The sequence below is a fragment of the Micromys minutus genome (genome assembly GCF_963924665.1).
Source record: "Micromys minutus genome assembly, chromosome: 1".
Taxonomy (NCBI): Eukaryota; Metazoa; Chordata; class Mammalia; order Rodentia; family Muridae; genus Micromys; species Micromys minutus.
The window spans coordinates 145,087,670-145,105,942 of record NC_137969.1 but is presented as its reverse complement, the minus strand read 5'-3'; the positions used below and the strand labels follow the sequence as shown (position 1 = coordinate 145,105,942).

Sequence of the window (18,273 nt, the reverse complement as noted above, 5' to 3'; positions counted from 1 at the left end):
TCCCAGAGGTTGGAATGATAGCGGACTTAGACTTAAGTCCTGTTCTGGGTGGAAGGAAGAAAGCAGTCCTTGAGGAAGTGGAGGGGAAGTGAGACTCATGAAAGATGAGTCTTTCAACTTGATTTCATCCTTGTTACTTCCCTCAGAAAGGCTATTACTAAATATGTATAGGTCTTAGGTAAGCTCTCTGGATGAGCTTTTTGTAAGTATAACCTTTGATGTGTTACTATTGTCTACTACTGCCTCTGCTGTATCATAGGAGAGGTTTGTATTTACTGTTTTCTGGGTTCCCTTTCTGGGAATAATTTTGCCCCCATACTAACTTTATGCTGGTCTTAATGCAGGTACTTTGGTTATCTGTTTCTCATATCTGACAGCTGACAGCCATCTGTGTTTCTCTGTAACTCACTCTATCCCAGGCTGGCCTCAGAGTTCCTTAGTGCTGGGATTCACAACCACCTGGCTAACAATAAGGTTTTCAACTGATAATAGGAATGTAGAACTTTGAGGTTAGCATCATGACACCGTGGGTAAAGGGATTTGCCAGGAAAGTCTTCTGACCTGGAATATGCTCTGATCTCCACAGACACGTCTGTACATGAATCTCCACAAAGTAATTTTTAAAAATCTTAAGATGGTACAGCTACCATATTACATCCAGTTTATTTAACTACTTTTTCTCGTCTTTACTCTTAATAAAAAATTTTCACCAAGGTGTTGGAAGGTGAGTCAGCAGTAAAAAGCATTTGTTGGCCTTGGAGAGGCCTGAGTTTGATTCCAACACCCACATTTCAGCTCAAAAACGTAACTCTAGTCTCATAGGACCCTGTGTTTCCTTCCTTCTGACCTCTACCCGTATTAGGCATAAATGGTATACTACATACATACAGGCTCATACAAATCTAAAAATTGACGTTTTTAATACTTTTCTCCTCAGATAGCTCTTTTTTGGTAATTCATTAAATTCTCACCCCATAAAACATCCACACAATAAACTCAAGAGCCAATTGATAATGATATAAACTTCCCACCTAGATATGACAAATTGTCCTGTAAAAATCCATAAGTTATAAATCCTCTGGTAGCGGATCCCAACGGATTTGTCCCATGAACTGGGGGGCCTCCCCTACCTATGTGTTGTCTCTTATCTTCCTTCCCATCCAAAAGGGAGATAGCCTTTTTTATATACCTTAGTTAATTATATTCTTAGAATAAGTTCCTTGAACAGTTGTCACATCTAATGTCTGATTATTTCTTAGGTTTTATGAAGATTTACTTGTAAGTGTGTATGTGTTATGTGTAGGCATGCACATGTGTGTAGGCGTCTGAGGAGGCTGAAGGAATCAGATCCTCCCTGGAGCTGGAGTGACATGTCAAGTGGTGTGATCTGGTTATGTGGATTGTTTAACTTCTGTACATGCTAAGATAATAGCACAATTTTATGAAATTGTTTGGATTAAAAGAACCATTATATGTCACTGAAAATACTGCTTGGCACAGAGCAAGTTCTGCTATGTTTGACTATTGGGCAGATTCTTCCTTTTTTGTACCTCTGTTTGCTTGGTAAAGCTGGAGAACACCTTATAAATTATGTACTTAGTAACTTAAATAGGAGGAAAGTTGATGTTGGGATGACTGTAGACTTTTATTGGTCTTTGAATTAATTTCGATCATCCAAAATCTGTGAGCTGTAAGCCTATGGAGTCAGAACCATTTGGAGGTCACTGAAGAGAGTGTTAAGCAGGACATTTGATTGTCAGATAAATCTGGACAATTGAGTTTTTTTTATCAGAAGAAAACAATTGATAAATAAGTTACTAGAGTACTAAGTGTATTTAGGATGTACTCTGATTCATCCTTTAAATGATGTGATAAAAAATTGACACACATTTGAGGGTAGCTAATTGAGCATCTGCCTTGTTACATGAGCATGCTAAGGATTCTATCTATGGGCATTGATTAACTTAATCCTTACAGTGACTGTAGGGAATAGTCATTCATGTTCATGCCTAAGGACTCTTACCTATTTATTACCAGAACTCTAATGGCTCCTAAACTTTCTTGACATGTTAGTGGTAATATTTTTAATGTCAATGGTCTTTCAGGTTTTATGGCAGGAATTCCTCCTATGTTCATGGTGGAGTGGACGCCAGTGGAAAGCCCCAGGAAGCAGTTTATGGCCAAAATGTAAGTTACAAATTATCTGTTTTTAATATGTCTTTGAAAATGTCTTTCGGTAGGTGTCTTTAGTAGAACTGTATTTGTATTAGGATGAATTTAAAAGAAGAACATGGAATGCTTTATACACATAGTTAAGAATGTATATTTTGAATGTTACAGGAATGTACAAAATAATTAATCTTGATGGGAAGAAAGGATGTTAGAGGATTTGGAGCTTCATTTGGATTCTAGACTTGGTCCTTAGCAAACAAACTGGATGTAGAAAAACAGTATCAGCAAACATCATAATAAAGTAAGATGAGGTATGAGGTCAAAAGGCAGTTGATAACAGTTTACAAGAATGGCCGGCTGGTACTGACTGTTGCAGGATATTTGATCACACTGAACCTCAGGACTGTGTTAGTTATTGAAAAAAAATTTTGTTTTCTACTTATGGCTCAGCTTTAGCACACACTTTTAATCCCTGTGGCTGGAATACAGACATGCCCTTAGTATACACCTTTAATCCCAAACAATGAAGATAAAGTTATTTTGTAGAAGAAAGCACCCAAGTTATAGAAATGATGTCCAGTTGAGGGGCAGACAGTGAACCAGAGAAAGATCTGACAGAATAGGATTTGCCCAATGAAAAGAGAGGAAAGGGAGACAACTCAAGGGGCAGTGCAGAGAGAGAGAAGCCATTTTACCAGAGCAGTGTTACAGAGACAGGTGAAGACAGAATGAGCCAGAGTGAGGAGTCAGAAGATTGGAACAGATTGCCAGTGTTAGTTTGAGGCCAAGCAGTTCAGGAGAGGCTGAGAGAAGCCAGACTGAATCAGTCAGCTTGGAGAGGGGTTTGAGCTGGAACAGCTGAGTTGAATCAGCCGGCCAGAGTTCAGAACTAGGAAGGGGTGAGCTGATTCAGCAGCAAATCTCAGAGGCTGAAAATATTCTAGGCCTAGATTAGATTTTTATGGAGGCTATAAGCGTCCAGGATGAGGCCAAGGTTAGCACACAGAGGCAGTAAAGTAAGCCTTGGAGACTACAGTTATATCAGGCATATAAAAGTTACTTTTACATCTGGCCTCCAGCTGGGCTCAAACCCACAACCCTGAAATTAAGTCTCAAGTTCTACCAACTGAGCTAACCAGAGAAATGAAAGGGAGAGCTAGCTGTAAAATGCTCAGACAACAGCACAGAATTAATATGCATTTAGATTTCTGGTATAGAGGTGATAGTAGTTTACAGGTAGGTATTCAAAAAAGGCAAATAGCTGACCTTTTTGTGTTGTGAGGAAATGTACGCACAGTGATGTTTACTTAATATGGTGGCATAAGAATTTTATTTTCTTCACCCTTTTTCTCTAAAGGATATACACCACAAAGTGTTATCTCTGAACTTCAGTGAATGTCATACGAAAATCCGTCATGTGGATGCTCATGCAACCTTGAGTGATGGGGTAGTGGTGCAGGTCATGGGCTTGCTGTCGAACAGTGGACAGCCTGAGAGGAAGTTTATGCAAACCTTTGTTCTGGCTCCAGAAGTAGGTTTTACTTCATTTACTTTGTATTTATATGAATAATTTGTTAATAGTTTATTGAAATGCTATCTTTCTTCCTGCAGGTTTCGATGTGCTTTTTGTTATTTTTTAATTACTTAGTTTATTTGAATTTTACTTACTTTTGATGTCCTGGAGCTGACATAGTTGTCCCATGAGGGCTCCTGCAGGAGAGCAGCAGCACCCTTAACTGCTGAACAAACCTCTTTCCAGTCCTTTTATATTGCTTCTTATTTTATGTGTTTGAGTGTTTTATTTGCTTGTATGGTTATGTGTCTGATGCACATAGAAGTTGGAAGGGTTTCAGATCCTTTGGAACTAGAGTTAACAGTTGTGAGCTGTCATACTAGGAATTAAACCCTGGGTCTTCAAAAGCAGCTTGGGTTTTTAACCAGTGAGCCAGCTGCTGTTTTTGAGAGATTTTATTAGGAGTGTCGATACAGTTTATTTGGACATATACATGTGTGCTTTAAAGTTAGATATGGAAATAAATGTGTTAAGTGGGTGATGGGGTAGAACACTTGGCTTTGTGTTGAAGGCTCTGAGTTTTGATTCCCAGGGGCATAAGACAGAGGAAAAAACACACATAATCTTTGAAATACTAAACTATATTTTTAAAAGGTTTGGAAAAAGTGGAAAAACTTTATGAATTCAATTTTTAGAAGTTTTTTAATTATAATAGTTTTTTATTTTTAATCACTAGTCTCCATGATGCTAGGCTTTGACATTTTCATGTGTGTATTGTAGGTTTTTTTTTTTTTTTTTTTTTTGAGTCTTTCTGTAACTCATTGTGTGTTGAGCTCTCTTTCTTCAAAGAGGTGGGATTATAGGCATTGGCCACTGCAGTTTATAAACCACTTGGTGATATGTTTGTTTTCTTTCTGTTAGCATCATGACATGCTCAGTTTTGGATAATTCTGTTTAGTCTGGATTATTTCTGTTGTACTAAAATATGGATCTCATGTGAGATTGTGTGTAACATTTAATTTGTTCTTTTAATGTAATGCCATAGATGTTTACAGTTGTTTGAGGATATTGTGGGTACTTCTGTTTATGGGTATTTATGCAATACTTGTGTACTATTTTTCCATAGGGATCTGTTCCAAATAAATTTTATGTTCACAATGATATGTTTCGCTATGAAGATGAAGTATTTGGTGATTCTGAACCAGAACTTGATGAAGGTGAGCTTAACTTGAAGGAAAAAGGGTCTCTTAATAGTCTTTGTAATTTCTATAAGTATGAGACTTTTGAAAATTTGTTGTTTATTTGAACTGAAACTTCCCCTGCCCCCTTAATTTTTGTTATTGGAAGTATAATTTATATGTGTTCATGAAATTATGTAAAAGTCAAACCTAGGAAGCCTGTACAGACTACACTAAAATTTGGTTCATACTCTGGACATGTCTTGGGGACACACTTTTATCAAAATGAAATGAGTGGCCTAGAACTCACTCTTTTCTGTTCTTGCTCAGCCAAGTTGTGGCTTTACTATAGTTATTCATGGTCCACTGATAACACCAGTTTTTCATTACCACTCTTAAATAGATATGACCACACAACCAAAATAATGGTTTTTAGCTTCCTTGCTTTTCCTTTCTTTACCAATATATCTTGTTAAAATAAGAGTATAATAATTTTTTTTCCTGCTTGTTCTCTTTAGTTTGTGGGGAACAGGGAATATTTCAGTGAATGACTGCCTCTGTAAGTCTACTAACATTTTAAACTAGCAAACTCTTAAACATACTACAGTAAGTATGTTAGAGCCTATATGAGCCTCTTTTAAAAAGATGTGGTGTGTTGTGTGTTGTCAGAGTCAGAAGATGAAGTGGAAGAGGAACAAGAAGACAGGCAGCCGTCTCCTGAACCTGTGCAAGAGAATGCTAACAGCGCTTACTATGACGCACACCCTGTGACGTAAGACTAGCAGGCAGCTGCAAGGTTGCATTCACGTTGACTTGTAGTGAACTAACTGGAAGGTAGTTCATTCTAGGACTATTTCTGGAAGTTAGTTTTCTTCCTCTGGTACTAGGTATTTCATGCATGTTAAATTATGCACATTCCCACTAAGCCACACCCTCAGCCCCTGGGGATACGTCTTTGTTAAAACCCCATATTTAAGCCAGTATTTGGTTACTTACATATGACATGTATCAAGATACTGAAAATATACTACTTAATTCAAAAATTTCATACGGTTTATATCAAAGCTGTGGTTGAATGCTGGTTGTTAGGACATTACACTGAACTTACTTCTGTAAAATTCTATGGCAGAGAAGTGCCTTGGCCCGCGATGGCACTCAACCCTGCAACCTGGTGTCCTAAGTTTTCTTGCTTCCGTAAAGTGGAACGAGGTAACTGCCTGAAGGCCTGACCTCATGCATTGCCCCTACACACACTGATTACAAACAGACACAGGGTTTATACTTAACACTGGAGGAGACCTTGTCACCACTCAGATTTAAAGTGATTAGGTTTGGCTGTAGGGATGATACAACTGTTCCAAGCAGCAGCTGATCCCCAGAACCCACATGGCTGTCTGTAACCCTAGCCATGGGAATCTGATGCCCTCCGACAGCCTCCGAGACATACATGTAAGCAAAATACCCTTATGTGCAAGAGTAATAAAACCCATTTTTAAAAATTGATGGGGCCAGATGTGAAAGTGGATCTCACTGACTTTTGAGGCCTGTGTAGTCTACATAGTGAGTTTCAGGCCAGCCAAGGACACACAATAAAATCCTGTCTCAAACAACAAAAGCAAAACAAAAAGGATGGGTGTAGACTGGAGGTGACTCTGGTACAGCACCGTATGTGCATGGCAGGCAGTCTCTATCCGTACCTGCTGCCATGTGCGTGACCAGAGAATGCTTTCTTACAAATGCAGGAACATTACTAATGACAACTGTCAGTTTGGAGAGAAACAGGTGTTTTCATCTGAATGCCTAGTGACCTAGGTGTTTCATTCTAGTAATGGCATAGAGGAGCCTTTAGAAGAATCCTCTCATGAACCTGAACCTGAGCCAGAATCTGCAACAAAGTCTGAAGAACTGAAACCACCAGTGGAGGAGAAACACTTGGAAGAGCTAGAGGAGAAGTCGGCCACTCCTCCTCCTGCCGAGCCTGCTTCTCTGCCTCAAGAACCGCCAAAGGTGAGCTCAAAGGAACTTTTCGGATTTGGGACTTCGCATTTTCATACTTGGTGCCATTGATAAAGCATGGCGTTGGTTTTGTCATTTGAAATAGTAAGCTATACTTATGTATATGAAAGAAGCTGGAGTCTTTGTTGTTCTGGAGAGATTTTATGGTTTCTCTCTACCCTAAAAATATTCCTAAGAGTGAAATTTATAACCTAAGATCCCTCTTGTCTGTGTGCAGTGTTGACTGAGTTACATGAAATTATTCAAGTCCATGTGTGAGGTTTTCAGTTGTTCATCTCTTCTGATGCTCCAGGAGTCATGCGGTGCCCCACCTGAAGTTGATCTGTGAGCGACAACCTGTTTGTGACATAAATGGGATCAGTTTCCTCATGCTACTAATTCTCTTGTACAGATGTGTGGCACCATAGTATACCATGTAAACGTCTATCTCTGTCAGTAGGTGGCTAGAATAGACTGGGCAGTGAGAGGAGAGGAGTGCAGGAGTCCTCTTTCACTTTGTAATGTCTGTTAAGTCTTCAACAGTACTCTGCTCTTCCTGTGCCTTTCCTCCCTAACACTACCCCTCACACATCCTGTCTTCCCCAAAGGAGACAAGTCAGTTCTGTTCAGATTTTATAGCATGTTTAGTTGACAGTGGTTTGCCACATGGTTATGTAGGAACTTGGTGTGGTTTTAGCAGTTGAGACAAAATAGTCGTATCTTGCATAATGAGATTTTGAAAGTTGGCACACAGACTGGCATGTGTGTGTGTGCCTTTCTATTAGGAAGTCCTTCAATATAAAGGAACAGATTAGAAATGAAAACAGATTAAATATTTGGAAGTTTCCCTATAGGAATGTTGGTGGTTTTCCATGATTAGTAGTCTAGGTTTGTTGCATTTCCTGCAGGCTTTCTCCTGGGCTTCAGTGACCAGTAAAAACCTGCCTCCTAGTGGTACTGTTTCTTCCTCTGGAATTCCACCCCATGTTAAAGCACCAGTCTCACAGGTAACCAATCTGTGAACACATTGGATTGTATCCTTGTTACATTTGCCAATTGCTTACTTTTTATACATTTTTAAGCGAGTCAACCAGAAGTATGGATTAAACATTCAAAATGTATTAAATGTCAGTGCACCCACTTTAAATGCCAAGTCTGTTAATCTACAGAGGTGGGATTTGGGTGTGTGCAGTACAGATTAAGTTGGTTTTTACTAATATGTTGTCATTTTAAAGGCTTCTTTAAAAAAAAAATACTCCTTGACAATTTTACGACTTAGCAAGAGTATTTCAGGCAAGAAATTTTGAAAGGCACAAAATAGAATGACTTTTAAAAAATCACTGTTCTAAAGAAATAGAAACCTTTATATATGTGTGTGTATATATAATATATATTTTGCAATATATATTATATATATTTACATTGCCTAAACTCAGTCTCTGAGTGTTTGACACAATTTGATTGAAGCCTGTACCAACTTATGACTGTAGTGTTCACCTTAACGAATCATTTTAGTATTCTGCTTTTTGTCTGTTTGTCATCTTATCCATTTCAGAGCTTTCCAAAACTGTGAAAATGACACTTATGCTTGGTAGATAGGGTAGGTTAAATTTGAATTAAGTTTATTGGCATATATAAGTATTCAGTTTCCCCCTTACATTTTGAGTAGAGCTTCATTTTCCTGTAAAATTTACACTTAAAATAGTTAATGTATACATTTTTTAGGTGGTCTAACATTGAGGTTTTAAAAGTAGTAACACATGTACACGGTACCATAATACCTGTGTGGTGGTGGTATTTTTTTTCTGGTTGAATATTTAAAGGTGGTTGTATTTGATCCCAGTCAAAGTTCAACCCTAATGATTTGTGCTTTTCAAACCAATCTGGAGAAGGGACGAGTGACTTGGGACTTTGAAATCTTTTATTTCTATCAGATTCACATGTGGAGCCTTTTGAGAGATTTGGTGACACTTGAAAATTTTAACTTAAGGGTTTTGGGTTTACCTATGCATTCATGTGCACCTCATGCATGTAGTGCCCTCAGAGTCCAGAAGAGTGTGTTGGTTCCCTTGGGACTAGAGATGTGAGCTGCCATGTATGTAGGTGCTGTGAATGGAGCTCCCTTGGTCTGTTGGAAGAGCTGCTGGTGCTCTTCGCTGACTGCTAAGTGTGGCTACAGCTCGGTGTCTAAGAAGTTAAGCAATATATTCCTTTTATTTGACTAGCCATTATGGTCAGTGTGTTATGTTCACATTTCTTTGGGGGGTAGAGGTGGGGACAGGTTTCATTGTATAGCCTTTGCAAGCCTTGAAATCAGAGATCCATCTGCCTCTGCCTCCCTAGTACTGAGATGGTATACTCAGATACTTACTGAGTCCTTAAAACCACCCTGTATGAGAGGTATTAACATTCCCATTTTAGAGATAGGAAAATTAGACTCTAGCATAACTCACCCATGTTTAGACAGCTGAAATATAGCCTGGCTTTTGGATTTATGTAGATGCACGTCACTCTACATGTGGTTCTAAATGCGTAAATTTTTCTTTAGTGTCTCATGGAGGATATTAGGTCTCTATATTCATAACAGAATAAGGTATTTAGTATTTAAAGTATGTCTTTTTTAAGGTATGTGTTAAACTTACTAGGTTCTAAACTGTTAGGTATCTTACATTTGAGTCTATTTCAAAGATATTTTATTTCTCACTCCATTAAATGTTTTAAAATTAAACTTTAAGGGGCTAGAGAGATTTGCTCAGCAGTTCAGAGCACATATCAAGGACCTGGGTTAAGGTTCCCAGCACTCAAGTCAGGTGACTTAAAACTACCTGGAACTCACTCCACTTCCAGGGACCTGATGCCTCTGGCCTCTTTAGGTGTCTGTTCTCATGTGCACATGCCCACACTTAGGTACACACACGTAATTAAAGTAAAGCATAAGCTTTAAGACTATTGTGTCTTTGTGCTATCTGTAGAATACATTGTGATGTTTTCACTTGGTTTAGTGACCTTCAACTTACTTTGTTGCTTTTGAACAGCATTCTTTTCCTTTGTTTTAAATAGATTATTTATTAAAAGGAAGTTAAGTCTGCCTTAGGGTATTGGTAGGCATTGAGATAAAGTAGGTAAGTGAAGTCTTTGCTGGACCTGATCAGCTCTCTTGATAGCTTACACTCCATTGAAGGGCTTGTGTATGACTGTAGTAATGCCTCTTTTTGACTTGCTTTGACCATTTATTTTTATTTAATATTTGTTTGAAATTCATTTGTAGGATTTGCTGTAAAATCATATTTTTGGTTACATGAAGTTAAATTGAAAGCCTTAATAAGTAGGCTATTAGCTACTTCATCTGTTAGGAATGCCTAGTTTTAGTTTGTGGGTAAGAAGAGGGAGAAGACATAGCTAGCTGAGCTGACATTTGTTTCCTAATAAAAGGAATGATTTTCTGCTTTTTGTTCTTATGCACTGGCACTCTTGTCTACTTCCAAAGTCAAAATTACCAAATCAAGTACAAATTATTTATAAGATAAATTTATTTTTCTTACAAGTTTTGAAATATATAAGGTCAGAGCCTCAAGATCTTTGATAATATTTAGATTAAGTGTTCTATTTTTTTTCCTGAAAATTCTAAATGTAGGATATATTTGATTTTTTTTTTTAAAGATTTGTTTTTATGAGTATGGATGGTTTTGCCTGCACATATATTTGTATAGTACCTGTAGCAGCTGAAACAGGGCCTCAGATACCCTGGAACTGCCTCTCCAGTCTCCTGGATGATGGAGACATCAGTCTGCAGTCCCAGCAGTGGGGAGAAGTAACAGCAGCGGTAGCATCACAAGTTTAAGATCCCCTTGGGCTGAGGCTGAGAGGACCCAGCACTCGAGTGGGAGAGCACAACTGTCTGCAATTCCAGTTCCAGTGGATCTGGTACCCTCAGACACACATAAGACATAACATGCAAGCAAAATACCAATGCACATAAAAATAAAATAAATCTTAAAAAAAAAAAAAAACAATTCTTTCAAAGATTGCCACCTTCCAAACACCCAAAGCAAGATAGCTAGATAGGCGTTATAACAAAGACTGAATTTTTTCACTATGTAGACCAGGCTGGCCTTTGGGCTGGTAGAAATCCACTTGCCTCTGCTTCTTTAAGTGCTAACATCAAAGGTATGCACCATCACACCCAGCAAAAACAACAATGTAAGTAGGCAGATTCCAGGACAAGTGAATAGATTTCATCTTGGGACAAGAAGTCTACATAGAGAGGAAAAAAACAGGTTGTAAAGAGTAGGTAAATCTTAAACATAACTCAATGCTAGTATATATCTTTGGGTTATAGTGGCTGCAACTTTTTTTTATATTTAGATTTATCTTTGCAAATTATAACATGCCAGTTATATAATTAATAAAAGTTATGAGTATTGCTTAGACCAGCGTCCTTAAAGATTAAAGTACTAGCTTTTTGGATGCCAAAGTACTACTATGGATGCCCATAGTCTGTTGAATGCTTGCAATGAATCTTTTGATGATTCATTTAGTTTTGTCTTTTCCTTGGGCTATAAATTCTTGAGCAAGTAGAAAGCTCATGGAGATTGAGAATGCTGAAAATGCTATTGTATGAGGGGAAATGAATGAGAGGTGTGGACGGCATTATTGATTACAAAATCCTTGAGTGTACTTAAGTTAGCAGTTGACAGACCGGTCCTGTCATTCCCATCCAGTTAAGGAAGATGGTTGTTCAATCCTTTCTAAAGGGCTTCTTGGACTATTTAGATTTTATATGGAAACTCTTGTCACTTAATTTTTGAGATGTGGTGTTACTGTTTCAAGCTGGCTTTGAACTTAAGATCCTCTTGCCTCAGCCTTCTGAGTGCTGGGATTTCAGTGACTTGCCACCATGCCAAAAGGGTTATTGTTTGAACTATTAAAATATTGGTTTCAAGATGATGGGATGGGCTAGGAGATGTTTACTGAGCACGGTTGATGTCTGAAAGCAGCAAACTAGGCATTTATTGAGGAATTGTGTCTATATTCTTGTCTTTATAAGATAAGAAAGCATTTTAACTTTGTCTTCTGTATGTATATGGAGTTGCTCATCTTGCATTTTGTGAGTTTTGTAGCAGTTTACCTGTTTATTGTGAGTATAATTTTAATTTTAAAGAGTGTTATTGTGTAAAAGCAGCTTAGTGTGAATTATGTAGTATTGAGTAAGAAAATTAAGATCTACCCTACAGTCCTAGCTTGGTACAGAATATCTTTTAAAAAGTATTTTCACACATATAGGAAATTTTATAAAAACATCATAAACTTAATGTCATTATCCTTGCTAGTGATTTGCTGATAGTTGTTTTGATTGGTTCTTTTCTCCAGTAGAAATTACTTCTTTATAATATAAAAATTTTAATAATTTTTCTATTATATTTTAGCCAAGGGTTGATGCTAAACCAGAAGTTCAGTCTCAGCCACCACGTGTGCGTGAACAGCGACCTCGAGAGCGACCTGGTTTCCCTCCTCGAGGACCAAGGCCAGGTAAGCTCAGCTTATTTGTGTGGCTTTGGACAGTTGGAAAGACTAAACTTTAAAGACGTAAAGACGGTGTTGGGTTTCATGCACAAGTCCTTGTGATGATCAGATCAGTGAGATAGGGCATGCTGCTAAGATAGCCTAGGCTAACAACTTTGAAGAGAGGGTTTGCTGACCTCTGTGGAGACATGTGGTTTGATAAAATGCCCTTTAATCATTTGCTGATTGTTGCTGCATTTAGGAATTCTAAGCTGAGTTGTTAGATCCAGCTCACTGTATACTCTGTCTCTTCAGGAAAACTCTTCACACTGACTTCTCCTGAGCTGTACTAACTTTTCATAACTGCATTGTAAGTTTAGGACCATTTGAATTCTGTAAGATATAAGATTCTGTAATCTTTTCAGGGTTAAGGAGGTGGTGCAGCAGTTAAAAGTTACTCTTCCAGAGGACTAAGATTCAGGTTCCCAGCACCCACGTGGTGGTCAGAGTTGTCTGTAGCTCCAGTCTGGGCTGGAATGCAGTCTTCTGCTCTGCCAGCAATAGGCATTCTCGTGATGCAGACATACATTGCAAAACACCCATACATGTATAAACAAGACAGATATGTTTTTTTAAAAGAGAGAATGCTTTGGATGGATGTTACTAAGCCTCAAATTTATACGTTTTCTTGTGCTTGTCTTTTGTGACTGTTGCTATGTTATGAGAGAATCAAGTAAGATTATTTACATGTGACAGTACTTTGGGAGATAAGAGGCCTAAAAAAGGAAATGCTGGTAGAGTTAACATTGATTTGGCTGTACCATTCTATTTCAAAACACTAAGGAGATATTTCGGGGCAATATTCCTTACTGACTGCAAGTTTTTGTTCCTGGGTTTTAGAGATAACTGTCCTGAGTACTAGCCATTCCTAGTCTTCTCCATAGTCTACAAGTCAAGTCAGGACCTCTTCCTTTGTGCTCTTTATCCACCCGCTCTTACCACGTGTCATCTTCAAGGAGCACCTCGGCTTTATTAAAGCAGGAATTTTAGAGTTTTGGTTTTTTTTTCTTTCTTGTTTGTTTTTTGTGTATTTGAGACAAGGTCTCATTGTGTAGCCCTGGCTGGCCTAGAACTCAGACCCTGACTGTTGGGATTTAGGGTATGCCTGGCACTGTGCTTGATTTTTCTTTCATGTCTTTGTACTGTTTTTATATGTTGTCATAGGCTTTAGAATTTCCTTTCTACCTGTCTTTTAGGCAGAGGAGATATGGAACAGAATGACTCTGACAACCGGAGGATAATTCGTTATCCAGACAGTCATCAGCTTTTTGTTGGTAACTTGCCTCATGATATTGATGAAAATGAACTGAAAGAATTCTTTATGAGTAAGTGGTTTTGTTTGCATTTGTGTTCTACTTTTAAGTATAATGGTTACCCTCCATTAGATAAACGTAGCTGCTCGCCAGGGCTCAGTCCTCTTCTTGTGGTCCTGACCTGCCCTCCGTGAGCAAGAGAATCTGGACTGGTTGGGGGTGTTCTGTCCAAGTAGACAACAGGACAACAGCTCTACCGTATGACATAACTTGCAACATGAAGGTTTCCCTTTAAAGAAAATGTTCTTGATTTTGAATAAAGCACTAAAGGAAGAAACAAGTCTTTTTGTCAGAATAAAACCCAGCTTTTAAAATTTCTTGTCTCCATATTGTATCTTACCTGCTTTCAGTCTCACTTTAATTTGCTCAGAAGGGAAGAAATGATGATGAGATCACAGTGTTGGTCAGGTTCAGGAGCTGAGGAAGAAAATGTCTGGAACAGACAGTCTTGCATTTAAAACTAGAGGACTCCACTGTTAGAACGGTGGGAAAATGTTGTCTTTCTAACACTTGACAGGCAGGTTTTTTTTTTTTTTTTTCTCTCCTGTGGAGACAAGCCTCTGCTAAGGTTGTTGTGCATAGAACTGGTGGCTCTCCTGAGCAATGTCCTTAGCAACCATTCTGCGTAGCCGCTTTGCCGTTTTCAGATAAATCAGAAACATGACAATTAAAGCCACTAGGATGTTTTGTTAAAATATTTAACCCTTGGTTGTAATGTATATTTTCACAGGTTTTGGAAACGTTGTGGAACTTCGCATCAATACCAAGGGTGTTGGGGGAAAACTTCCAAATTTTGGTTTTGTGGTTTTTGATGACTCTGAACCAGTTCAGAGAATCTTAATTGCAAAAGTAAGTGATTTAAGGGGCATAAAATTTTCCCTTTTTTGTTGTATATAGGATGAATTGAAACATTTAAAACCATAGAAAATCCTTTTTATGGTAAAGCTAAAAATAGTTAATTGTGAAATGGTATTTATGCAAAGAATAAAGATAGTATTACAGTCTGAATGGATCATCTTTCATCTGCTCAACTGAAAAGGGCTGAAATTTACATTATGACTTGTTAACGTTTCTTATTTCTTAAAAGATTTTCTTATGTATGCAAATTAATGTCTTTGTGTAACCCATTCATGTCATTTTTCTGTTTTAAAGCCAATTATGTTTCGAGGAGAAGTACGTTTAAATGTGGAAGAGAAGAAAACAAGAGCTGCCAGAGAGCGAGAAACCAGAGGAGGTGGCGATGACCGCAGGGATGTCAGACGCAATGATCGGGGTCCTGGTGGTCCACGTGGAATTGTGGGTGGTGGAATGATGCGTGACCGTGAAGGAAGAGGGCCACCTCCACGGGGTGGTATGACACAGAAACTTGGCTCTGGAAGAGGAACCGGGCAAATGGAAGGCCGCTTCACAGGACAGCGTCGTTGAAGCTCCCCTGCTGGCCAAGTTTTGGCACCTAACTCATCGTGTTTGCGTTCTTGTTAGGGTTGGCTTTGGAATGTGACACAGCCTTTTTGATCATTTCTTTGATGTGAAAAGCATCTTTTGGTTATCAGTTAAATTGAGGTGGACATTATTTCCCCAATTTCACAACAGGATTCATATTGTTAATTTATAAAGCTAGACTTGGAGAATTAAGGACTGAGAAATGACCATATCTTAAACTGTCTACAACAAAATGAACTTAAAAAAAAAAAAAAAAAAGACATACCCACTAAGTTCAGGTCATTTGAGTTTAAAAACAAAAAACAAAACAAAACAAAAAAAACAACAAAAATCCCTCTGCTGCACATTTTGTTTAAGTGTTAACTGTTTCTGCTATTAATGTTAGAAACACAAATAGTGCAATTTGTGCAATTGGAGAATCTTGCCTTTTTTTCTTGGTCCGTCCCCCCCCCCCCCAACACAAACAGAAACTTGTTACGTATTCATCAGATGCACTATTGGGTACTCTGAAGTCATTAACATTGAAGTCTGCACCAGGAGGCAACAGGGGAAAGAAAGTTTGATCTTCTTTTCCAGTAGAGAATAGTCTGTGAAATGAGGAGGGCATTCTATCTGCTGCTGTGACCAGCGAGTGCACACAGACCTTAACAAGACTGCAAATATTCCAGAAGGAAGGCATTTAGTTATGAACGAAATAACAAAAACGAGAACTTGAAAAGCTATGGTCTTGAATACTAGACCAGGTTTAGGAGCTCCATTTTGTCAGTTTTCTACCTGCCCTCTTGAGTACAGGGATGGATGGCTGCTCAACACACTCCTCCTTTTCCTTTAAGCTGTGTACAGTGAAAACTGTCTTTCCTGTGTTTTGTTCTCTGGTAATGTAATAAGCATGATGGTGCCTTCTCTAACATCATTCCAGTCCTGCTGGTGATTCTGTACAGTGTGGTTAATGAACTGCTGTGCTGCACAGCCGCAAACGCTCACAAAAATCACTGATGTATAAAAATTGCAGCATCTTTAAATCAGTCAAATGGATGCTTATTATTTATCTGTTCTTCAGTTACCATCCGTGTTCTATGTGGGAGGGAGTCGTGTGTTTGAAGGGAGAAGTCAGTTGAGTCTATAATGTCACCTAGTTCTTGGAAACGTCAAACAACTTGGCAGAAATTTTGTTGCATTGTAGAAGCAGTCAGATTCCCCAACATCCAAGTGAGGGTACTGCAATTTTCAGAGGGAAGAATGGGGGACGGGAACTGTCAACTCATTTTGCACAATTCTTGAACTGATGTCAGCACCCAAATGGCTCCTGAATATTAGTCTGGGAGGACATCTTTTTATTTTTACATGAATCTTTAAACAATCCTGTGAGCAAAGTTTCTAGCTGCTGGATTATTGTCTGTCTTTATAACCGGTTCCAGTGAACCACAAGGATGATAAAGGTTATCTGGTTTTACGGTTGGAACAATCAGTATATTTCAGATTTCTGGTGTTTCAAGCAAGAAGCGGGGTAAACAATTGTGACCACTTAAAGCTGCTTGTTGACATGGAAGACTTCTCCATTCTACCTTAGTGAGGACCAGTACACTTGGCATGGGAGCAGAGTGGTTCTCAACTTTGTGACTGTTTGCTAGTTATTAAACCATTGGTTTTTTTGGCAATTGGGCAGTATGGGTAAAATTTACTTTTTCCCCTAAGAATGAGGTCTTCCATGTTTGAGGAAATGTCTTGCACTATTGCATATATTTTGTGGACACAGATTTTTTGTAGTTTCCATTTTGGAAGGCTAAAGCTTTTTGTTTGTTTGAAACAGTTGTACACTTTCTAATGTATAGTACTTGAAGTTCGTACTAGAGAATTACTTTGTAGTTTTGAAACTTTTACCCAAACTACTTTGAAATAAGTGGCTTTCTTGTCAGTGGTTTGCCCCTAGGTGTAATTTTCTTTTTGTTCTTATTCCTCCTCCCTATTGTGTTATGTGTGTATATGTGTAAATATTTACACACAGCAACATCTGCACAAGCTTATATATTTCCAATCCAAGATATTGCCCTGTAACCCATATATACTGTTCTGGCAACAAAAGAAAGCTGTTAAGTGTAACATAATTGGAGCTAAGAGCCATTCAGCTTCAGCCTTTACATACCACAAATGAAACATTAAAACATCACATGGAGAAGTTTACATGGTGACTGTTCACCTGCAGTACTGTGGACTTTTAACATTGTGTCCCCCTTTTAGTGAAAAACTAAGAAGTGTACTCATCTACCATTACTGTTATTTGCTGATTCTGTTTTATTTTGATGGTAATATTCTATCCTTATAAAACTATTGCAACCAAATCGGCTTTACCATCTTGGCTTTATTAGGTATAGAAGAAAGTGGATTACCATCTTTATTTTGTAATGTGTTAAGCATTATATGCTGGTAGAATCTAGTTTAATTGTTTCAGGTGGAAAGTATTCTTTTTGAGTTTCCATTTTGAATGTGTTTGGACTAAAACAATAAACTACTGATGTCTGCAGCATTTATCTATGTTCCTAATTTAATCAGAAGTTATAATTTCCCAAATATTTTCTTCCAGTTGCATTTCATATGGTCTGAATGATAAGCAGCTTGAACCAACTTCTTTTTGTTAAGGTATATAAAAAGGCAAAACGAGTTAATTACACTTGTACATGTCAGTGCTGGGCAGTCTAGTACTGATCTTGAATACTGAGTATAAAAGCAGAAGAATGTTATGTTGGGGGCTGGAGAGATGGCTCAGAGGTTAAGAACACTGAGTGCTCCTCCAGAGGTCCTGAGTTCAATTCTCAGCACCCACATGGTAGCTTGCAATCTAGACTGGGATCTGATGCTCCCTAATGGTGCGCAGCTGTACACGCAGACAGCACTCATAGGACAATGAGAAGGCTAAAAGTACTTTTAAATAGCTGCCAGGAGAGATCCTGTTTCCCTGACATTTGGAGGGTTAGAAGCAGATGGATCTGGAGTTCTGGCTCATATATAGCCAGATGCCAGCCTAGGCTACATTAACTACTAAATGTGTGGAAGTAGTAATAATCTAAGAACATCTATAGGCTGTCTTGAGAATAGGCAG

General features: G+C 38.3%; 1 protein-coding gene across 5 annotated transcripts in view; it reads left to right on the top strand.

Moving 5' to 3' along the window:
• The window catches only part of G3BP2 (G3BP stress granule assembly factor 2), a 74,839-nt gene extending 57,139 nt beyond the window's left edge, over positions 1–17,700 (top strand). For 4 of the 5 annotated variants that reach the window (XM_080930401.1, XM_080930402.1, XM_080930403.1 and 1 more), the window contains exons 3-12: positions 2,106–2,187; positions 3,530–3,703; positions 4,812–4,902; positions 5,533–5,635; positions 6,690–6,870; positions 7,767–7,865; positions 12,285–12,387; positions 13,617–13,745; positions 14,464–14,582; positions 14,886–17,700. In XM_080930401.1, the coding sequence (XP_080786527.1) occupies positions 2,106–2,187; positions 3,530–3,703; positions 4,812–4,902; positions 5,533–5,635; positions 6,690–6,870; positions 7,767–7,865; positions 12,285–12,387; positions 13,617–13,745; positions 14,464–14,582; positions 14,886–15,158 (1,354 nt within the window). In that variant the 3' untranslated portion in view covers positions 15,159–17,700. The remainder of the gene's footprint in view (positions 1–2,105; positions 2,188–3,529; positions 3,704–4,811; positions 4,903–5,532; positions 5,636–6,689; positions 6,871–7,766; positions 7,866–12,284; positions 12,388–13,616; positions 13,746–14,463; positions 14,583–14,885) is intronic. The other variant, XM_080930404.1, reaches the window with a different exon arrangement.
• Positions 17,701–18,273: the final 573 nt, after the last annotated feature.